General features: G+C 48.4%; 1 protein-coding gene, 1 long non-coding RNA gene and 1 pseudogene across 3 annotated transcripts; 1 reads left to right on the forward strand and 2 right to left on the reverse strand.

The window, feature by feature from the left end:
- Positions 1–1,241: 1,241 nt before the first annotated feature.
- Positions 1,242–2,473, reverse strand: LOC136532498 (uncharacterized). Of its 2 annotated transcripts, XR_010778246.1 has the most exons (4): positions 2,125–2,473; positions 1,976–2,025; positions 1,575–1,768; positions 1,242–1,346 (listed from the first exon to the last, which is right to left on the reverse strand). It is a non-coding gene; the product is annotated as an uncharacterized lncRNA (long non-coding RNA). The 2 variants fall into 2 exon arrangements; XR_010778245.1 differs by lacking the exon at positions 1,242–1,346 and having other exon boundaries at positions 1,503–1,768.
- A 3,122-nt stretch (positions 2,474–5,595) lies between these two features.
- Positions 5,596–6,621, forward strand: LOC136532499 (protein ALP1-like; annotated as a pseudogene).
- A 5,119-nt stretch (positions 6,622–11,740) lies between these two features.
- Positions 11,741–13,010, reverse strand: LOC136532500 (transcription repressor OFP8-like). The gene has a single exon (XM_066525091.1). It carries the CDS (start codon positions 12,888–12,890, stop codon positions 12,174–12,176), a length of 717 nt encoding a protein of 238 aa, XP_066381188.1. The 5' UTR covers positions 12,891–13,010; the 3' UTR covers positions 11,741–12,173.
- Between the last annotated feature and the right edge of the window lie 11,050 nt (positions 13,011–24,060).

The raw sequence follows: 24,060 nt of genomic DNA on the forward strand, positions 1-24,060 counted from the left end.
CTGGACGATGATCCTGCAATACAAACATGTAGAACGGGTAGTACATGATGTAAAAATAAATAAACTCCGAAGAAAAATCAGCAATGGTGATGAAACGACGTATGCAGTTCGGCGATCAGTTGGCGTAAAAATATATTTATGTTTAATATAAACCGCCCGAACAGTTAGTGTGTAGCTGAGTCTCCAGCCCTAGCTAGCCCATAGTCCATAACGTCGAGCGCGGAGCCCGTGCACGTATAGGAGGAACAGGCGTGACCAAGGAGCTACTACCGATCACCCATAACGCAGAGCGCGGAGCCCGTAGCACGTGTAGGGAGGAGCCGGAGACAGGGCCGTCTCTGGAGGCCTCCGAGCATCAACATGACTGTTCGGGGGTTTAGAAAATCATTTGGAGAGCAAACATGGAGAAAACAGTTCGAAAAAACATTATGACGATATACGAAGATTGGAGAATATTTAGAAGAATATTAAAATGTGACTTAGCTTTAGACGGAGCGTCTGGTCGACGACGTATGGCGTTGTCTGGTCGCCGTTGACGGCGAACACCTGGTGGGCGGTGAGTTGTTGGTGAAGGCGACCTCGGAGGTGGTTCCGAGATCGGATCTGCTGTCGCAGGGGCTGGTGTAACAGTGATGAATCGTCGTCGTGGACCGGCATGGATCTCCACAAGATTGACGACGAGAACGCGTTGTTGATTTGAGGTCCATCTGGCTCGCTATGGATCAAGCGCACACCCCACCGACAGAATATCATCAGCAGTCCACCGAGGGGTATCCCGCGATGGTAGATTTATCGGTGGGGATGCGCGTAATCAGGAACCGGATGGTGACACAAGGCGCAGAGACAGCGATTTAGATAGGTTCGGGCCGTCTGATCGACGTAATACCCTACGTCCTGTGTCTTTGGTGTATTGTATTGAATACATGATGTCGAGTAGAGGACCCCTGCTCTCCTTATATACTCTGGAGGGGCAGGGTTACAAGTAAAGTATCCTATTTGGTACTATACAATGTCTTGCGGTGCACGCCGAGCAGCGCCGTGCACGCCTTGATCTTGTGGGCCGGGCCACCTCCGATGGTGCGGCCCATGTCTTGGGGGCCATACCCCCACAAGATTATTCTTGGGTGGAGATGTAAGGAGCAAGGAATACAGATCAAAATCAAGGGAAACGGCAAAAGCACCAATTCTATAATTAAACTATGTACCAAAGAGGCAAACAATGGAAATGTGTACACGTAAGAAACCTGAAATCTATTGAAGCCATAACAAGAGCATCAGTTTCTGTACTCCTCATTATGCACTTTATCTCAGCAATTTGAATCTCCTCTAAAAGCATGCAAAAAAATCTGTACACGGTTTTAGTAAATACATCCTCATTAGATTAAGTTAGTCATAATAACTAAAAAAGGACTTTCTGACATAATAACTAAAAAGAACTTTTTGACATAATAAATATGAGAACTGAATTTCCAAATTTTGGTATTAATATTCTTTTCTTATGAAATTATTAATATTGCTGTCTGTCAGAATACCAAAAAAAATAGATGTAAGAAAAATGCAAGCATGAAGTGTACCTGTCGGAAGCCATGATTTCCTGACAGCATCACGGTAGTTTTTCCTCCCAAAGCTAGTCATTATTCCAATAACAATCAGTGGCTTTTTCCCAGAGCGAGTTCCATTTGTCTCAGGATTGTATTTGCCAACAAAACCTTCATGCTTTGCTGCAGCAAGCTCCATCTCAAGCGATGCCAACCGCTTCCCTTGCTGCCTAAAAAACGGAGGATGTTTACACAGAAGCAATTAGTACAGCTCCAAACTCTCATACTAGAACACATTCTGCATGTTTGGAGCACTAGTTCCAATTAGACAGCAAATGCAAAAGTTCATACTTTCAAACGCATTAAGAAAATTGTCAGATTGTGCATTGAAAGACAATTTTGGCATATAACCTGAAAGGTTAGAAACTTAGAATTACCTGCATGCAACAACCTTCAAGGTATCATCCACAGATATTGCTGATTGCCCCTGAATCACATGCACAAGAGAGTTAATGGGGCTCTTAAGTAAGCAGCACAGGTGGATCGTTCCACTAGAGAACAAAAGAGCCAGATCTCTGGCGCCTACCTGGCCTGTTCGTCTGTCGAGCTCCTTAATGAGATAAACTCTGTTCTGAGCATCCTGCCACAATCTGAAATTCAGGACGTCAACAATTTTTCCTCTACAAACAGCAAAAGGCAAAAACACAAGCCATTTCTACAGAGGAACAGTTTTCCGTTACTATCACAATCCAGATCAAGTTAAAAGGTAAGGTGCCTTAGAACTAAGATTGGTCTTCATCAATACTAGCACAAAAGGGAATACTCCACTCATGAACTGTGACACTGCAAAATCCGAGTGCTGCAGAAACAAGTACTAACATCGCAACAAAATGTGAGCCTCGCACTGGATTCCGTTTGAGAGATCAAAACCTCACCCGCTGGCCCTGTTTGGGGCCGCGTATGCTCAGCTTCTGAGCGGAATAAGCAAGTAATCCTGCACAAACGGCCCGCGATCAGTGTCCAGTCGCGAACGCGCTTCCGCGATCTCCCGTCGCCCGCAGCGTATCCGAAAAAGCGAGCCTTACCCCGCGTTTCCGAAATCGCGTCGGCTTTTCCTCTCCATGCCCCTCCCTCCCTCCCTCCCGACACCGCTGCCATCCCCCAACGCTTGCTCGCCCGGCCCTCCCTCCTCTCTCCAGATCCGGCGCCGCCTACCATCCCCCAACGCCTGCTCGCCCGGCCCTCCCTCCTCTCTCCAGATCCGCCGCCGCCTCCCATTCCCCAACCCCTGCTCGCCTCCCATTCCCTCCCCTCGGCCGGATCTGAAGGAAGGGCCTCCCATCCACCTCCACCGGTGCTCCAGCCAGGGCGCCGTCATCCCTCCCCTCCGCCTCCGCCGAATCTCCAGCAGGGCGCCGTCATCCCTCCCCTCCCCCTCCGCAGAGGACCAGTCTGGGCGTCGGTGCTCCTCCCCAGGCGCGGCCTTCCCTCCCCTTCCGCCGGAGCTCCAGCCTGCTCTAGACGTCGGTGCTCCTCCCCAGGCGCGGCCTTCCCCGCTCCGGATCCGCCGGTGCGCCAGCCTGCTCCGGATCCAGCAAGGGCTCCATCCCCACTGCCGGCTGCCGCTTTGGATCTCCGACCTCGACGTCCTCGACGACCTCCACTGCCTGCTGCCGCTCCATCCCCACCACCGGCTGCTGTCCAGCAAGGTGAGCACGCAACACTGGTGTCCTTGCTTTCACTTGTCTGATTTATGTCATGACTTTGCTTGGGATCCTGGCCGTGTTTTTTGGCCGTGGGTGGGCAGGAACTGGCTTGCCTTCGATGAAATTTGGGTGTTCCCCTTGTGATTCGGGCGCTGTTTCATTGGTTGCTTGTGTGGTGTCACACACTTGAGGGACGGCCTGCGCCTTGCGCCTAACTTGAGTTCCCGAATTTTCCTGGTGGAATTGGGAACAATCGGGCAAGGGATCTCGCATGGGCGCACCAGAATTGATCCTTTCCGTGGAAATTTTGCCGCTCCAGTCGAAGTTTAGGCGCTTGTGGTTATGAATTAGTATCTAGTTTTAGGCTTTATCCTGATGAAGATAGCCAAGCAGTTCTGATCTAATAAAGCAGTAGCTTGGCCTGTTTATTCTTCATACAATTTATCATTTGCGTGTAGTTTAGGACACCTGTGCCTCAGGAAGCAATGAAGATCCTTTTCGTTGCTGTGCCAAGGCCCATCCATGTGCTAGTGCTAGCGATCTGTACTGGACAAGGGAGGACCAAGAGGAAAAGTTTAGAAGCTAGCTTTGCTTCAAATTCTTTCCTTGCACTGGTAACTTAGCATTTCTCAAAAGGGTGGAATCATTGGCTCAACTGCAGAATCATTTGATTCCTTTAATTAAAAAGTCATCTGTTGTTGTTTTCCCTTCTAATCTGACAGATCTGAGATCAGGCATGAGGTGCTCCATGTGAGACTTTATTTAATTGGCAATGTAGATCACATCTAACATGCTCCAATGGTGTCAAAGGCATTTTCTGTGCATACTCTTTAAGGGTTGCTTTTTTTCTGTTGCTTGCCGTATCTTGAATGATGTATGTTAAGGAATCTGTGGCATGATCTTACATGACATTTCATAAATCTACGTCAACTTTAAGTGCTTTTGTTCAGTAGAATTGAGGACTCCACTTGTTCTGAATATGTGGCTCAGTACAATTGGTGACACTGCTGTTTTTTTTTCTTTCATGTACATAGACATCCCAGTTTGCTTGAATAGATGGAAAAAGCATCAAAACCTCAAGCAAAATGGGATACTTTTGTCGCCAAAGTTTTCAATGAAATATGCATAGAAGAAGTGCTTGCCCATAATAGGCCACACAATTGCTTGAATAGTGTGGGTTATGCTAATTTGGTGAAGAAGTTCTTTGAGCGAACAAAGAGGCCATATGACAAAGAGCAAATGAAGAACAGATGGGATGTACTGAAGAAGAAATATGCACAGTGGAAGACGTTGAACATGAGAGCCACTGGGTTGGGAAGGGATCCTGTGACCGGATGTATTTCTGCTAGTGATGAATGGTGGACAGAACAAAATGCGGTGAGTAGTTGAGATGTCGTCTTTTGTATTTTAGTACTCATCGGCATGTCATCCTCTAATTGTTATCATTTAATGTTTCAGGCTATGCCAGGATGTATAAGTTTCAAAACTGTAGTTCTTGAGCACGAGGAAATGATGCGGATAATGTTTGATGCTATTAGTGTGACTAATGAGACATCCTATGTTCCTGGAAGTGGTCCTGACGATGGAGAGGGTGAGGAGCATGAGGCCGGTCATGGTGATGGTGATAGTGAGAGAGTCGAAGGGAGAGGTTCACCACATGGCACACCAAATGCTAACAAAAGGCCAGCTGAAGGTTCCCCCTCTGGAAAGAAAAAGAAGACATAGAGATCAACTTATGAAGAGGTTGGTCGACACATATGAGAAGAAGGCCCAAAGTAGTAAAAATTCAGCAACTTCTCATGCGGTTGATCATGTTAGAGATGAGATTGGGGCTATATTGGAGCAAGTCGTTAACGATGGTGCTGAAGAAGGGAGTGATGAACATTACTATGCCACCCAATTGCTTAAGAAAAAGGAAAACCGTGATGTGTTCGTTACTTTGAAGACACCGAATGGGAGGCTTAATTGGCTGAGGCGGGCATGGGAGGACCGGAAAATTTAGTGTTGTTATGTAGTAGTAAAATAAATTGTTCAGTTTCAGACATTATTTGATGAAAATTTAGTGTTGTAATGGGTACATTATTTGATGATTTATGTCATGACTTTGCTTGTGCGAATAATTATTTTTGTGTATATGCTTCCTCTGTTCCTTTGCTCATGCTTCATAATGTGTACCTATTTTAGGTGCTGAAATCAATATGAGCATCTCCAGTGATGAGGATGCAAGTCAGGATGAATCGGGTACTGATGAGGATTTCATGGTTGCATATATTGCAATGGAATTGATGGGGTCAACAAGCAGTGTTGCAAAGAACAAGGAGGTGGTTCCGGATGTACCAGTCATGACAGGGATACAATGGGTTGAAATCCAACTAAATGATAGAGTGCAGTGCTATAACATGTTTAGAATGACAAGGTCAGTATTCCATCGCCTTCATCGAACTTTGGTTCAGAATTATGGCTTGACATCAACTAATGATATTTGTACCAAGGAAGCCTTAGGCTTGTTTTTGTGGACATGTGGTGCACCTCAATCGTTTAGATAAGTTGCAAATAGGTTTGGTCATTCTTTAGAAACTATCAGTAGAAAGTTTAGTGAGGTACTTGACTCAATTTGTAGACTGTCTATTGACATCATAAGACCTAAGGATCCACACTTTGGTACAGTTCATCCAAAACTGCAGCAAGCTAGGTTCTGGCCTTATTTCAACGATTGCATAGGCGTCATTGATGGTACACACATACCTGTAACTGTACCAAAAAGTGAACAGGCAAAATACATTGGACGACATGGTTATGCTTCACAAAATGTCATGGCGGTTTGTGACTTCGATATGCGGTTCACATTTGTTGTCTCGGGTTGGCCTAGATCTGCTCATGACACTCGGGTATTTTTGGATACTTTAGTCACCTACAAGGATAAATTTCCACATCCACCTGAAGGCAAGTATTACCTTGTTGATTCTGGGTATCCTAATAGAAAAGGATATCTAGCACCTTACAAGGGACAAAGGTATCATGTGCCCGAATGGCAACATGGTCGTCATGCAGTGGGATCGAAGGAGGTGTTCAACTATGCTCATGCATCCCTCCGAAATGTGATTGAGCGGTCATTTGGAGTTCTCAAGATGAAGTGGCGCACTCTCTTGCAGTTACCTAGCTATCCAATTGAGAAGCAATCAAAGATTATCGTTGCTTGCATGGCTCTTCATAATTTCATTAGAGACAATGCCATATATGATGAACATTTTGAAACATATGTGGAAGACAGTAGTGGTGTTGGGTCCCAAGTTCCTTCAGCTGATGGTGGTGGTTCGGCGGATGATATGAATATGTGTGCTTTCCGTGATGCTATTGCTAATGCGTTGGTTGGGTGATTCATTGTTAGAAACTTGAGTATTTTGGAGCAATTACATTACCCAAATGGATGTTATTTTCGACTATTATTGTACATTGCAACTTAATGGAGCCATATTGCTATCTGAAACTTTAAAAATATTCCCACCATTATCTTCACATCATTGTGACGAACCAAAAGAGGTATAATCAGTCGCAGGGGTACATAGGTCAATTTACATCCAGGACAGATAATCTACCAGAAATAATCAGGACAGCCAAACGCCCAGCTTATTTAGACAGCAGATTCTCCAAATCGTGGCTTATCAGATAAGCCTGCTCAGCTTATAAGCGAGACTCAGAAAAGCTGAAACAAACAGGGCCTAAAATGCACCACCGGCTGGATCATAACTTCCCTAGCAAGATCATCATGAGCAGCTCCCGCTAGAGACATACAGGGATCTAGAATCCCCCATGGGTTATCGGTAGCACACGCATATACCAAACAATCGAACAGAAGAACCCAAGCAGGCGAGCATTTTCACAAAGAAACTAATGACGGAAACCGGTAGGCGGGCGGACTCACCATCCGGCAACGTAGAAGGAGGCCATGGTAGCGAACATGGCGAGCATCATGCGGACATCGGTGACCGTAGCGCCCCCGCGGCGGACGGCGCCTGCCGCCGCGCGGGACCCTCCTGGATTTGCATCAGGATCTCGAGCTCGGGGACCTTCACCTGCTCCCACCCGCGCACTCAGCACGGGCCCGCCATGGCCACCGACGACGAGAATGCTGCCATTTAGATCGAGACCGTGGAGAAGGCGGAGAAGTGCCGCCGGTGACGGGAAGGAGGCGCTGGCGATGGAGAGGGGCGGCGGGTGTGCTGGAGCCCGGCAGCGCACATCGCGGGGAGGAGGTCGCGGTGGTGCACGTCCGGTGCGCCACGGCGAGGAGCGATCGAGGAGGGGAGGCAACGGAGGGGAGGATAGGAGAGGGAGGGAGAGAGATAGGCTAGGGTTTCGTGGAGCACAGAAGCAGACGCTGACCGGCGCGAGGAGGCAGCAAGGGGTGGGAGGCACACCGGCGAGGCCCGCTCGCGTGGCGCCATGGACGGAGACGGGCACCGCCGGGTCCCATGGCCGACGCCGCACCGCAGCCCGGGGGGGGGGGGCCGTCGGTCGCCGCCAGCGCCTCGCGGCGTGAGCCAGCGGCGAGGGACCGGCCGGCACAGAATGACGCGATGGGGGGAGGAGGAGGTGGAGAAAGGCGGCCGTAGCTGTGCCCGCTCGCGCCAGGCGCCGCCGGAGAAAGCTATGGATACATGTGTATGTACCATGCAGTCGGAGAAAGCTATGGATACATGTGAGAAGCAACCCCGCGTGTTGCTGTGGGGACTACTAGAACGAAATTAAACTATTCATACAATTACTTATGAAGGGATTAACTATTATAAACTATTGTTAGCTGATAGCGTGGTACACTTACGTGGACAACTAAAAGTATGCTTATGAATGATGTGTCACGTTAACATAGATATCATAAATGCATATGTTAATGCATTTTAATTATAAGTGATATGAGACTGCTGAGGTGAAGATCTTACACATGAGATAGAATGGTAGAAACATAGAAAAATAACTTCAAACGCCAAGCGCTAATTAGGGGAGTGAATAAGGCGACGCGAGCCTCTCGTGCTGGTTGAGTTGAGGCCGGACTGCCAAGGCCCAATGGGGCAGGGGCAGTGGGCTAGACAGCTACTGCGAGTAGCAACAGCCGAGGCCACCTGGCCCTTCGTTTCTTACTGGGCCGTATTGTTTTGTAAGCTGTTTAGGTTCGTGTATATAGGCCTGTTGGACCGTTCGGGTCGGGGTCCGATTACTTTTCCTTCTTCGTACTACTAGTACAAGCGCCAACAGATAGACTAGTCGTGGATCAGCATTGAGCAACCATGTATCGCAGGGTTGCTGGTAGTTTGGGAGTATCGTGCTCGTGCTGTCGTGCATACTGAGGAAAATTGAAAGAAGCCTGGAACTAGAAAAGTTTAGGACTGCTGTCATACTAATACAACCAATGTATAGAGTATAGTTGTAACTGTGCATTGACTTTGTCAGGGATAATTAATCAAAATAGATCGCTTTACTCAGTAATGGCACGGCCCAGTACCTCCTTGCAAAACAAAGAGATGTGGTGATGAACAGGACAATGACACGCCGACACGGGCACACGGCAATGAAGGCGTTTCGGACGCGTGCGGTGTGTGAAGTTCGGCGTCACGCGCAGCTCGGCTCGTGGGTCACATGATAGCGCGGATCGGGATTAGTGATGACCCGCGTTTGGATGTTGGCATTGAATTGGGTCAACAGAATTGGATCTCCAATTCAATTACATGATGAAATGGTATTGGACTATGATTCCATTTCTGTTGTTTGGATGTCTTCTGAATTGGCCAGGTGGAAACTAGAACAAACACAATACCAAAAGCTGTTTGGATGTCCCTCTAACGGAAATGAGAATCAGGATTGCTCATGGAGCCGGCAGCCATCCACGAGGTCCATGGCGAGTAGCGGACCCACCACGACGAGCTCACGGCGGCTGGCGCTGCAGGGACCCACGGCAGGCAGCGCCGACGAGATCCATGGCGGCAGCGCACGCGACGAGATCCATGGCGGGTAGCGCGCGCGGACGAGATCCATGTTGTTCGGCACTGCTGAGATCCACGGTGGGCGGCGCTGGTCAGCTCCGGCGGCGGGCGGCGGACGACGACGCAGGGCAACTCGATGGCAGCAAGCTGCAAGCCGTGTTGCCGAGCTCTGACAACGGACGACGACGCTGGGCAGCTCGACGGCTGCGGGCAGCGATGTTGGGCAGCTCGACGGTGATGGGCGGCGCAGCCGAGGTCGTGCGACGGACGTTGATGCTAGGCACCTTGACGGTAACGGGCGGCGCTGTTGAGCTACAGCGGCGCAGGGCAGCAGCTCGTGCGGTCGTGCTTCGTTCGGCTGATTACAGACCTCTCCAACTCGGTATTGTGACTGAGCGGTTAGTAACTATGGCAATACCATGTGGAATTTGAGGTCAAATTCGAAGAGTGAATTCCAAGACGTCCAAACACGTGGTATTAAAAATATGCGATCCAATTCCCTGATTCATATCTCAATGCCAACCTCCAAACGGGGTGTAAAAGTGAATCCAAAGCACTCCCCTTCCATTGCTACGAGTAGGCGCCGCCACCGGCAACCCCAGCCATAATGACCAGGCGCGCGTGGGCGGCGTCGGCTGCCGGTGTGAGCGCCATGGCGCCGCCCGCCGCTTGAGCTCGCATTGGTGGAGGTTCGCGCGGAGTTTGCGCACGCCATCAGGAGTGGTGGAGCGTGCGGCCGGCCAAAAGGCCAAAGGCGCCGTCCCGTGAACCCTTCCAAGACCTTGTCAGCATTAATGGACGTGCCGCCTCGCCTCGGCTTGCCTCGCCGCGCGGGCTGTCGAAGTCGCTACTCGCTACACTCCCGTGCGCGCACGCCTGTCGTTCCTCATCCATGCGCCGCCACCGGGCTCCGGCAGGCTACGGCTGGTGGCCGCCGGCCAGGCCGGGCACAGAGATTCGCAGCTACCTAGCGCCAAAAGCACACTGACCATGTCAGGGTCACGAACTCCTGAGCGAGACCCCACCTGCGGAAAGCCGGCCCACGCCCGCGCTTAGCTGCGCTAATGCGGACAACTTGGCATTCATTCGCGGCAGCCTGTGCGCAGGCCGCGCCCCTCCCCGCTGGTCGTAACCGCTGCCCGCCGCCTACTCGTCTCTAGGGACTAGCAGGATCTCTTGGCCAACGCCAAGCCGGTCCCCTCTCAGTTTTCACTACGCTCGTGCCCTCGATTTACCGTGTCGATCGGGCCGACCGAAAATCCACTGCGGACGAAGACGCACGACGCTGCCTGCTCCCAAGTCGAGAACGAGGAGGCGCGGGGCTTGCAAAATTCTCTGCCGCGGTTTCGTTTCGTCCCGGCCGATTGGCTTCACTTAGCGCTGTACGTGCGGACAAATAATGGAGAGCCGGCCGTTCGTTTACCCGGCCCTAAAGGCGAACCTCGCACGGTAGTACTAGTACTTGAATTGGGCGGTAGCGCTGTTCCTGCAAAAGCTTTCCAGGCTTCATCCACTGTTTCACCGATCGATTGGCCGGTTGCCCTGCTTTGCTTGAAATTGAAGCGTTCGCGCCTCGCGGGGGCGTTTGATTGGCCGGCATGATCCGTGAACGCAAGGCAAATGCGTGCGGGGGCATGCCTGTCAGTGCAGCTTCAAGTTCTGGAGCCCCGGCCCGGGCGGCCGGCCCAAGCTAGAGTAGTTTTTACTCTGGCTCCACCGAACCATCTATGGCTTGGCTCTGCAGCCATGCAATGCCGCACAGCGCACAGTTCTGGAGCCCCGTCTACTCCTCAGCGTCACCGTACGATCGTACACGGATACGTTTAAGACAGGACCAGTAAAAAATTACTACGCCAATTAATACTAAGCAAGCTAGGCTGCGTGGTTGTTTGTTTCGGACTTTTGGGGCGGGCCAAATGCTAAGACAATGAAGCCCACACAGTGCTGGCACTGTGCCCAGATCCAGCCGTTGAACGGCGTGTGAGCAACGTTGAATCGCAGGGACCAGCTCTGAATCCATCGCGTCCGCCGGAACAGTGACAGTACAGCTTAGCAGCCCAGCGTTGCAGCGAGCAGCACTGCAGCAGAACACATGAACCCAACGCACCGCGCCGCACAGTGCAATGAAGCAGTGGACGCGGCACGTCGCAGCTTTTACACGCCAGTCCACACGGCCGCAGCGCATGCAGCCCAACGTCACGTACGCTAGCCCTAGCACACAGCTTTGTTGCACACGGAACGAAGTGGAGGAGAGCTGGTGGCGTTGGCAGTGGTAAGCACTCGAATCGCAACAAACTCGAATCGCAACAAAGGCCTTTTCGCTTCGACTTGTTGCAGTACCGTTTTAACAAAATAATAGTATTTTTTCTCACAACAAATCACAATCAGCATCAAACAGCAGCGTACTAGTAAAACTCCAGTGTCAATTCACAACAAATCAGCATCAGTATCAGCATCCAGCAGCAGCGTACTAGTAAAGCTGCAGTGTCAGTACACACCACACAGTGACACAGTACAGTAGGATCACACTCGAGCGACACCAGCGTATCATTGCACTCCCGGTGTTGGCGCCACACGCACACATCATTAGCACGTACGTACGTGGACTACATTACAACGGCATGGTGTTACAGTAAGATTACAACGACGAGCAGAGCATCTATCAGCAGCTGATAATCTTGCATAGCCTTCTTTGCGCTCTCCTTAATTAAGCTCAAGACCTTGGCATTCATGGATGCAGCTCGCCGGCCGGGACCTCGGTTAATAGCGTCTCGGTCTCGCGTGAGCTGCGTGCTTTGTTAATGGTAGAAATGATTTTTTGGGTGGTACACTGGTAGTAGTAGCATCCAGTAGGACAGGACAAAGACTAGCTAGCTATTGGTTAAAACAGTATGCAAGCGTACGTGCATGGCGTGGCGCCGGCCGGCCGTGTTGGACGGCGAGCAGCCTGCCTAGAACTGGCAGGGAGATGGCGGGCAGAAGAGGCCGTTGCGGGTCCAGAGGTCGGCGAAGGCGTGGAGGATGAGCGGGTGGTGGCGCGGCGAGTTGAGGGAGAGGAACTGGTGGAGGAGGTCGTTGAGGTCGTCCCACGCGTAGATCTCCTTCTCCACCACCATCTGCACCATGGACTCGCGGAAGTCCTCGTACGGCTCCGCCGAGTCCACCGCCACCGCCACGCTCTCGCGCGCCACCCGCCGCCCGTACTCCTCCTCGTCCACCACCTCCACGCCGTGGCGCGCGGGCGGTGGCGCTGCCGCACGCCTGCTGCGGCGCCGGCGGTGCTGCTGCCTCCGCCGCCGCCTCGCCTCCTGCTGCTCCCGCTCCTGCTGCAGCGGCGCCACCGCCACGGCGACCGGCTCCTCGTACAGCGAGTAGGTGGCGACGAACGACGCGGGGCCCCACGAGGAGGAGTCCGTGGAAGTGGCCGTCGTGCCGCTGCGCCCGCCCGCGGTGGTGGCCGTGAACGCCGTGGTGGTGGAGGTGGAGGCGGCGTTGGGGGACTTGGGCTTGCCCCCGCCGCGGAACAGGGAGGACGACGAGGAGAAGACGGAGAACAGCTTGGGGCGGCGGCAGTTGCAGCCGATGTCCACCACCGGCGGCTGCCGCAGCGTGAAGCTGCTGCTGCTGCCCCTCCCCCTCCGGGACGACCTGCTACCCGTGCCCGACATGGTGGCCGGATGCAGCCACCTGCGCGCGTGGAGTACGTGCTTGCGCGCGCACACGCAGAAACGCTAGCTACCCGAGGCTACCACGAGCTCGGGTACAGTGAGCTGTGTTGCGTTCTCGGAGCTTGGAGCGGGAGGATGAGCATGGTGGCGTGGCGTGGTGCTATATATTAATGGAGCGCCATGTGACAGCGTGGGGAAACGATCGATTGAACGGCAGAGTAAGAGAGCAACGTGAACACAGCCAGGTCGAGTGAGAGCTGAGAAGAGGAGGAGAGCGGGAGCATGTGAAGGGGATAATTTAGAGCGGCAAGTGTGCACGCAGCGATGCTGGTAAAACGAGCTGAGATAGATACCGACAGCGTAAAGGGAGAGAGAGGGAGCAGTGCAGAGAGATGATACATGTGTCTGTATGCCTGTATGTGATGATGTGTGCAACACGTCCAGATTGGGTCCTGGAGGATCATGTCAGAGGGGGGCAGCAGATGTAAGCATATGCATATATGGCTGGTGTGACTGGACAATGGTTAAATCTTTCGCAGTAAATTCTGGGCAGGCCAAAAGAGGATGGTCGGCGAGCAGTACTCCTACGAGTAAAAACATTTTTTTTTCCTCGAGGGAACTCTGCTGTTGGAGTTGACTAACTGGTCATGTGAGGACAAGCTGGTCCAGCTCCCATCTTCTCTGTCGAGGTGACTTGCTACTTGCTAATTGCATGTTGCTAGGTGCAGTGTTAATGTGTTACTATACTAGGCATTAGGCAGTAAATTTAGTAGGAGTATTGAGTATACGTTTTTATATGATGAAGAAAAAAAATGCCTCTGAGAAGTGGTCCATGATAATTGATAACTATACCAATAATATTTTTTAGAGTTTAAAGGCCTTGCCCCAGCCTTAGCATTAACCAAGACCACAAACATTTACAGCATTTGTCCAGAATAACAAAGTATCCAGCTCAACATCGAGCACAAAAGAGAAACACACCCCAACAACAAACATTACATCTGCTAGGCAGACTTGAACTGAGCTAAACTAAACCACTTGTTTTCGTCCGACTCTCCAACCATTTTCTCAAAGCCAGCAAGGTGCTCCTTCACATCTGCTGGAAGAGCTTGGTGTTGCCATTCAAGCGCATGCTTGTAGAGAAAACTCTTCCAATCCTTCCCAACCTGGGACAACCAGGTAGCAGGTGGGGTCTTGTGGCTACGCCAACTTCTGATTGAACTCCAAAAGGTTTTCCTTGGGGCATAGCAGCCTCCAGCTTTGAAGCATACTGACAACATGCTGAATTAGCAGTTTCACATCCTTCCAAAGGCACCCCTGGAAAAATAGACTGTTTCTTAGCTTCCAAAGCCCCCATAGGGCAGCCGCATAGAACATATTAACAACTAAGAATCTCTTGTTGCTTAACCACAAAGATAGATTCAAAGGAACTTCCTACATCTTTACCAATAGCTTCAGAAACACAGCTCCAGAGTTGTTTGGCAACTACACAACTAAAGAAGAGATGATATACTGATTCAATATCCAAACAAAACAAACAAGTCTGGTCATCTACTTTCCTCCTCAAACTTAAGTTATCTCTAGTTAGCAGCTTGTTCTTGGAAAGTAACCAAAGAAAGAAATGTATCCTAGGAGGAATTTTCAAGTGCCACAAAGCAGGAACATGAACAGGTACAATGATGCCTCTGAAGTTAACAATTTTATACAAAGACTGAGAAGAATACACCCCATTAGAATTGAACTTCCAGATGAGTTCACTAATTTAGTGATATGTTATTATGCTGTTATTAGTTTTTGTTTTCTCACAGTCACACTACCAGACAAAACCAAGCTGAGAGTACTCCACATTCTACTAGCAGATAGATTTTCATAGATATGCGGTACGATCAGTAAATATACCAGAGCAAAGACCCACAGATCGTGCAGGAACCATAGACGAATGAAAATCTCCGGCCGATACCACACTGCACCGTTCACGTGCCCTTGAACCCGGTTTGATTCGCTTTTTTTCATTTGGAATAGTGTTTTCATCTCATAAATTTCTCCAGATTCCTTCAGAATTCCTCCCAGCGAACGGGGCAACATAACATTTCCTTCCTGATGAGCCACGCGTTTGATCCGCAGGCTGTACCAAACGCCATCACAGGACGATAGTGCACATGCAGTCGCGGCCCCTCATCATGGAGCCATTGCGCTACTGCTTCAGTGCCTGCCCTGCCCTGCCCTGCCCTGCCTGTGGTTACTCTTGCTCCTGTAGCTTTCTGCATCTCTCGTCTGCTCGCTCTCACTTTCCCTGTCCTGCTCGCGAGCGTATCTTCAGAGAAAGCTGAAACAGTAGTGCTCGAGTGCCCTTGCCATCCATCAAGTACTCCGGCAGCGGCAGGGGAACGAACCTGTATGTTTCATTTCATGCATGCATGCATCGATCGACGTCGGCGTCGGCAGGTTAGGGCACGGCATGCATGTAAATGAGAGAAAGCAGGAGTAAACGAGATCTGCGACACGATCTACGACATTGATGAAGTGCACATCTCACGCGTGTGCACTTCGAGGGGAATTATGTGCCTTCGAACCGCACGCTTTAGGTAGCATGCCTTGCCTTGCCTGGCTCTGGCTGCCTACCCCGGCTAGGCTTGCAACCGCATGCAATTGCATTGCCTTGCCCGAAAAACGTACGTACAGTATGCCGTGTGCTGCGTCTGCTGCTCACATTGAGGTCACCTTTTTTGCTTCTTTCCATGGCTCCCCTGGCCTGATGAAGACTGAAGAAGCCATGAAAACCTGAAAGCTATTTTTGGATACGGCTCGTGAGTCGCACCAGCGCAGCATGCAGCAGATCCGTCTTGGGCTGTCCACACTCATGCGCTTTTCACTGTGCTGCTCTGGTTCCCTTTCACAGTTTCATGTGAGGTTTGGTCACTGCAAAAAATGTGTTACACACGCTTACCAATAAGCTAATAATTCACCATGTTCGCTGATGCTGAAATTTGGCTTATGCTAAAATGTTGTGAAAGAAAAATACTATTCTATGGCTGAAAAATAGTTCTCAATAAGCTCAAGCAAACAAGCCGATCATGCTCACATGCGCTCAGATTCGGCCACGGCCGCGGCTTCTGTTGAAGAATCGCTAATCATTCCCAGATCCAGAAGAATTTGCCAGCTACAAGCCCCGGTTATTTTTTACCCAAAGCAGCTTTGCTGGTACTAGCAGTATCATAACATGACAACAGCTACAGGATTAGCACTGATACTATAACCCAGTTGCGCCATTTCAGAGAAGTCAAAGAGGATCTTCCCAAGGCTCTCTAGTCAGACTGTCAAATGCGCATGCTTGGGAAGGTTCACAGAAGGGAACATAGAATAGAAGCCTCCATTTGCCAGTGCGTCGTACGGCACCAAACACCGATGGATCGATCTGTGTACAGGTCGCCTACTAGGCCCTCGTTTAGTTTGTGAAATTTGGATTTTGGTGCTACTGTACCACCTTCGTTTTTATTTGGCAAATAGTGTCCAAACATTGACTAATTAGGCTTAAAACGTTCGTCTCGCAATTTCCCACCAAATTATGCAATTAGTTTTTCTTTTCATCTACATTTAATGCTCCATGCACGGGCCGCAAACATTTGATGTGATAGGTACTGTAGCAACTTTTTAGATTTTGGGGTCAACTAAACACGGGCTAATCTCGAGCAAGTGGTTGTTTTATGGCGGTGTCGGTTGCGGAGCTCGATGCACTGCGTCGTCGTTGCTCTTCATCAAGGCCGGCCGCGGCCGGGAAGCACGCCGGGTTCCGCCCATGCATCCATGCGAATCCGGCTCTGTCCTGCGGTCCTGCCGTGCGCTCCCCCGGTCCTCCAGGTTTTAAAACCGGTCTAATCCGATCCCAATGCGCTGCCTGCAAGCCAGCACAGAGAGTTCAATTATTGCCTGCTGCTGCCAGCCACGATTTTAAAAACCAATCCTGTGGCTGATTTTAAACTACTCATGCATTAGTTAATCCAAGCAGTATGGCCGGGTGTACTACTCCGAGTGATTAATCTTTTCAGGCTGAAATACTGAATGCAGCTAGGAGTCTGTATTTTTGAAGTGACAATAAGTGTGTGCCTACCTAGCTGGTCTCTGGACTCTAGAGTGAGCTCTCGCCTCTCACGCCTGGTTTAGATTGTAAATTTTTGCAATCCGGACACTGTAGCACGTTTCGTTTGTATTTGACAAATTTTGTCCGATCATAGATTAACTAGGCTCAAAAGATTCGTCTCGTGATTTACAACCAAACTGTGTAATTAATTATTTTTTTATCTACATTTAATACTCTATGCATGCGTCTAAAAATTGATGTGATGAAGAGAATGAAAAAACTTGAAATTTGGAGGTGATCTAAACAAGGCCTCAGTCCAAATCTCGGCCGTGCACTAGACTGTGTTTGCATTCAAGCTATCATGCAGTACCATTACTTTTGTGTGGGCTAGCTCGTAATACCAGGCCATGTTTAGTTCACCCCAAAATTCAAACTTTAACATTATAAAAAAAAAGATTTTTTGTCACATTAAACTTGTGGTACATGCATGGAGTACTAAATGTTGACGAAATTAAAAACTAATTGCACAGTTTGGTTGTACTTTACGAGACGAACGTTTTGAGCCTAATTATTCAATGGTTGAACAATTATTACCAAATACAAACAAAATGCTACTGTACGCTACAGGAAATTTGGTGACGCCAAATTCAGCCGAACTAAACATGGCCCTAGTGAGAGTTTAGCTCAGCTAGTCATGTTCCTTTGGTTGGAACCTAACTATCCGAGTTTAAGTTTTCGATTTAACACGGGTGATCGTATTTTTTTATTTATTTTAAGATTTAAGAACGTTATTCTTTTAGTGGTAGACGACGTGCACGTCGAATAACGAGACGCATGGGGTAACTTTGTCAATCTCGAGATTTGCCGGTCCAACTCAGTTGTTCGGGGGTGCTCATAGAGATAGGGTGTACATGCATGTGTTCATAGGGGTGAGTGTGCGCTCGTGTATGGCCCTGTTCGCTTCGCTAAAAAAACAAGCTGAAACATTGTTCCAGCTGATTTCTTTTGAGAAAAAAATATTATTCCAGTTAAAAAGATAAGCCAAAAAATATGGATTATAAGACAAGCGAATAGGGCCTATATGATCGTCTACGTGTATAACTGGATCTCGTAAAAAAAAAAGGTTTTGTAATAGGAATCTCTGCAGGCCCCTGGCTAGCAAAGTCTGTTTCCAATCCATGGCCAACAGTGGATCACAATTAATTCTGCAGTAATTAACTAATTACTATGCTTCTGGATCAAATTGGATCTCCTCCAAATTGATATATTCTGGAGCTGAAACTACAGCATTGGTATCTTGTGACTAGAATTATCCACATTGTCAGCATCATCTGGCACTTTTCTTTTCAACCATCGATCCATAAACTTACTTACTTGCAACACATTCTTAAAAATATTAATTCAATGTTCATATGCTCCTATTCAAAATGAATGAAAAAAATAACAATAAACCAATTAGACATCCATATACTGATACACCATAAAATTACTTGACATGATTTTTATAAGCTTGTTCAGTTTCTTCAATGTCTATCCAGTTCTCCTTTAGTCCATTGGCCATCACCCAATTTGCAAAAGAAAAACGCCAAAACCCAAATTCCAAACCTTAGGCCAATCTTAGTGGGAGTTTCATCGGAGTTTCATTTGCATTTAATGAGCTGCCACATAAGCATTTTTGATGATGTGGCAAGATTTTTAAGAAGAGAAAAGAAGTACGTTTCATGGGGATGAAACTCTCTTGGCACGAATACCAACTCTCTATGAGTCATGCAATTAAATGTCTATGAAATTATAGAATGAAGCTGTTCATTGAGAGTTGGGGTTTCGTTCATGTTTCATTACATTCTACATGATATGGCAGTCTTGGAAATAATACCATGAAACTCTTCAATAAGATTGGCCTAAGGCCTACTTTGGAAGCCTGAAGATTAGCAACCAGGGAAGGAAACCCAAGAGGGGGGATTTTTTTTTGGCTCTAGAGATCCCCAGCAGTTCCATGGGGAGGAATTCCCTTTACTAGGGATAACTACACATACTGTCCAAACGAAAACTTTAGATTCTTTCTGAAACCAAAAACTGTAACACGCAAAACCCAAATTTAATCCAAAAAAGATATTTGAACATTTCTCTGTACTTTATGAAAATTATACTATACGAAATATGTCGCGACTGCACAGGAGAAGCGATGCGCGATGCGTCGCGACTCGCAAGACAACGGGCGGGGAAGCGTTCCCGACCTGATGATTCGTGGCTTCCTTCCCTGTGGAAACTAAAGGGATTGAGGCTGCAATTCCACATTTCGTCGGCTTCCAAATGGCACGAGGAATTGTCCCAGGGGCAGCTTGCCCCGCGTGTTCCTGGCCTAGGGACCCCCGGTATCCACATGGCAAGACATGGGCCGCACCATCAGATGTGGCACAGCCCACAAGATCAAGGCGTGCGGCGCACGGCACTGGTCAGCGTGCACCGCAAGGCTTCAAGAAGATATTGGAATACCAAATATGATATTTTTCTTGTAAGTCTACCCCTTCAGAGTATATAAGGAGGGGAAGGGGTCTCCTGTCCCACATCCAATCTCGTATTCCAGCAATACAAAATAATAAAGCACATGACGTAGGATTTTACGTCACGCTGATAGCATGAACCTGTATAAATCTTGTGTCTTGTGTCTCTATTGCCATCTAGTTCCTAATCACGCGCACCTCTACCAACCAATCTACCATCGTGGGCATACCCATCGGTGGACTGCCGAGCATCTTTTGTCGACAGTTAATGCACCAGGTAGGGGTGTGCGCTTGATCCCATGGCGAGCTAGATGGAATCCTACAATCGACAGCTCGATGGACCTCAAGATCAACTTCGCAACCAAGGCAACTCGGTTGATCATGGCAGTGCCCTTCGACAACACGAGACAACCACGACAACCTACGATGGGGCCTGATGCTGAAACGCATCTCACAGGAGTGCGTTCTGTTGTGAGGAGCCCGACGGTGGTAGGCGGCCCCGTGCTTTGCGCGCATACTAGAACAGCCTGTCTCGACGACGGGCATGTCAAGCGCAGCGGCCAACCTGGATCCAATCTACTCGGTCTCATGATTCTTCCAGACCATCATGATAACCGAACCTGAATACGACATGGGCATGAATTAACCTAAGAAGGCACCGCTAGTTCTTTCCAACGTCGACAAAGCTACGTGTGCGGAGGGGTTTCTAAGCAATCGTCATCGGTTGTTCTCCAGTGTGAAAGGACCTAGGATGCCGCCTAGAGGGGGGTGAATAGGCGTTTCTAAAAATTAACACCTTTAAATGCGGAAATAATTAGTAAAGGGAGTTTCCAAAATGGAAACTCCAAATAAAGAGTAGTACCACCCCTCACAAGTTAGCCACAGAGTATACAAGGTATAAAGAATATATCTAGAAGCTACAACCCTGCAACACAAAGTTAGATCAGAGAATGAATATATTCAGCGCAGGCAGGAAATACCGGACGTGTTCGGTATGCACGTGTTCTACAGAACAGCCTGGCACAGTGATCAATACCGGACGTGTCCGGTAACTATACCGGACGTGTCCGGTATACACGGTTTCAGCGGAACAGCCCCAAACTTGCTCCCTTCTATTTCTATCTTCAAACCACACTGCAGGTATCTACTGGAGATATCAGTAAACATAGAGAACCTGCACAAGAGCTAGAGAAACACAAATATCGAATGAAATGCAAATTGAGACACGATATTTGTTTTACCGAAGTTCGGACTCGTTCGAGTCCTACTCTCCGTTGAGGGGGCTGTGGGCGACCCAGCGAAGGTCAGCCCTAGAGGGTACCATGAAGGTCACTCTAGCTGGAGTCTTTTCCAACTCCTTTTCCTCCTTCCACTAGATGATTCCGAGGCGGCGGAATCGACCGTTACAAACTTTCTGAGGCACTCCACAATCTCTCGGGTGCTCTCCGGCGACGCCTAACCGTCTAGGACCGAAGAGTCCAAGAGTAACAAATGCAAATCATGAGATTGACAATATGCACAAGTGCTCAAGTGGTTGGATTGCTCTCTTTTTGAATTTCACTCAACCCACAATTTGATTTGGCAAATTTGATCAATCACTCACTAAGAGAGGGTTGGGAGAGTTGGCAAGGCTCAAAAACGTATGTGTGTATCAGCAGAATCAGTAGCCTCCAAAGGTGGAGGCTTGGGGGTATTTATAGCCCCCTTGGAAAAACTAGCCGTTGCAATACCGGACACGTCCGGTATGACTTACACTGCGCCAACGGTAACTAAGTTACAGTGAAGTTGTGAGGCATCAGAACTCCCGATGAATGCCAGAACTCCCGACTCACGTCGGAACTCCCGACCCTTAGCAATTTTGAAAACCATGTAACTGAGTTGAAGTTTGTGAGGTGTCGAAACTCCCGACACATGTTGGAACTCCCGACCGTCGGAACTCCCGACTCACGTTGGATCTCCCGACCCTCAAGGCTTTTGAAAACTAGCCGTTGGCCTCTGGTCATGCATACCGGACACGTCCGGTATGACCAGGACAACGAACCCTCTAAGTCAGTTAAAGTGCGAGACATCGGAACTCCCGACCCTTGCCGGGACTCCCGACCGTCGGAACTCCCGACTTACGTCGGAACTCCCGATGAACCAACCCGAGAACAACAGTTTTAGCACTGCTGGGTAAAATACCGGACACGTCCGGTATCTGCCAGACCAGCAAAAATAAAGTTAGCTCTTTTATCGCTCAAATACTCAAAACTCACATGGGTTGGTTTGAGCACTTATGAAACATTGTCTATCAACATGATGCATCCCTCTTAATAGTACGGCATACCTATTAAACTCAAGATCAAAGGATAAATGAATTTATACCACTTGAGTTGATCTCTTTTGAATTGATGTCGTCCCTTCTAATCTTCATCAAGTAAGGGTGCTAACATGTCGATGTTGATCTTTTCACTTGAGCATAGCCATCTTGAGCATGTGACTTGATTCCATTCATCAAATTTGAATAATCCCAAATGTATCAAGTCACTTCCATCAAACACTCCAATAATGATTTGATCCTCCACATAAACGTGGCCATCATAGCTTGATTAGTACATCAACTAATTGCAAGTACTTCCTTCTTCACCCTAGCTAGGTTCTTCGGCCGCCAAGCCATCATTTGCCCTTTACCCTTGCTTAGTACCTCGAAGCCTTTCCTTGCTATCTTCACCATCTCAAGCCATCAAGTCACATCTTGTGTTGAATCATCCATTCATGTATTGTTATCTTTTTCATTTCAATTTCGCAAGCTTCAAATATGAGACCAATCCATATGTAATCCCTTATGTCTCATTAATTAATTCTTACAAGCTTGCTTTCACATAGTACATGGAAATCCCACAATAATTAAGCCTTTGCATGAATTCCATTTGCATTGTTGTCTTGTGCTTGAACTAGATTGTTTACACAACAATACATCATTTTAGCTTTCATTAAGTACCTGTGAGATAACCTATTACCTGTCCACACTTAGCAAACAGTTTAGTCCTTTAATCATGTTATCATTCAATCATCCAAAACCCACTAAAGGGCTAGATGCACTTTCACAGTGTCATGCAAATTACGAGTGGTCTATATCACCATGACGTGAAGATGATGCCAACAAGCAAAAGGCTTTCACCAATCTATAGGTGACAACGATCATCCAGAAAGCTAAGTCTAGTTGCTTTATAATTAAATATTATTATATGAATACTTTTAGATATATCCGTATGTCTGCATGATTTCTGTTGGAAGAAACCTAATTACATCTTGTTGTTGCTTATGATTTCTGATCGGATACGTAAGATCATTTCCACGGATCACGACAACTAGCAATCAGGAAAGGCAGCTGGCGATAACGCGATGTGGAGCAGTGTTTTCACCAAAGATGCTGATCGGTCGTACAAGCTAATTGGAGTAGTTGAAGAGATATAGAAGCACATATGCATCTAGATCTACACCAGCATGCAAGCGACCACTCGTATGTCAGACATGCAAGGAAGATCTCGGACCACGCCCTCGCCTCGGTCGGACAAGCCCAAGGTCTTCGCCTCCCCATGCAGATGGACTCCATCAGGCTTTGATTACGCCCGTTCACCTATGACTCCGCATACTCATCCGAGCTATTAAGCGAGCCATCCGAGCTGTCAAGCGAGCCATCCAAATCACATCCATCTACTCAGACATGCAAGGAAGATCTCGGACTGCGCCCTCGCCTCAGTTAGACACGCCCAAGGGCTTCGCCTCCCATGTAGATGGACTCCGTGAGGCTCCGATTATGCCCGTTTGCCTACGACTCCACGTACTTGTCCGAGCTGTCAAGCGAGCCATCCGAGCTGTCAAGCGAGGCATCCAAATCACATCCATCTACTCGAACATCATGACTCGCCAGCTCCTCTACTCCACTTAGCGTCAATCAAGCTAAGTCACGTTTTAATATTCTTCTAAATATTCTCTAAATCTTCATACGTCTCCGATGTCTCTCCATAATTATTCTCCAAACGACTTTTTTCTCCGCGTATACCATCTTAAAGATGACACACGCTTTCGACTGAATAAAATCATCGAACAGTCATGTTGACGCTAGGATGTCTGTAACAGAACCGACCAATTATACGAATTTAAGTAAGAAAATCATTCGCCAGAGCAGACGATTTAGCAAACTTAAGCCCGTATAACCCGGTAGTCCGTGAAATCACGAAGGATTTCAAACCAACTCATGTCCCAGCCATGATCGTAATAAGTTTAGCGGTCACCAATCACATATTACATAAAAGTTTGCATAACAGATACATCAGAGTTTAAACATAGTTATTACAAAACAAGTTCGAATAAAAGTAGCGGAAGTCATTTGTTTAAAACCACACACACACTCACACGGAGTTCAAATATAGTGCCAGCTGATGATCATCTCCAACAAAAGCATTAGACGAGACGTAAGGAATGACCATGCCCATGGTCCTAAGCATCACCCATCGCAGGATACAGGCAGTTGATACAGTAGCCGTAATACATCTGCCCATCTGCAACAAGTGGGAATAAAACCCTGAGTACGAGAATATACTCA

The sequence above is a fragment of the Miscanthus floridulus genome, unplaced genomic scaffold (assembly GCF_019320115.1).
Source record: "Miscanthus floridulus cultivar M001 unplaced genomic scaffold, ASM1932011v1 fs_643_2_3, whole genome shotgun sequence".
NCBI classification, from domain to species: domain Eukaryota; kingdom Viridiplantae; phylum Streptophyta; class Magnoliopsida; order Poales; family Poaceae; genus Miscanthus; species Miscanthus floridulus.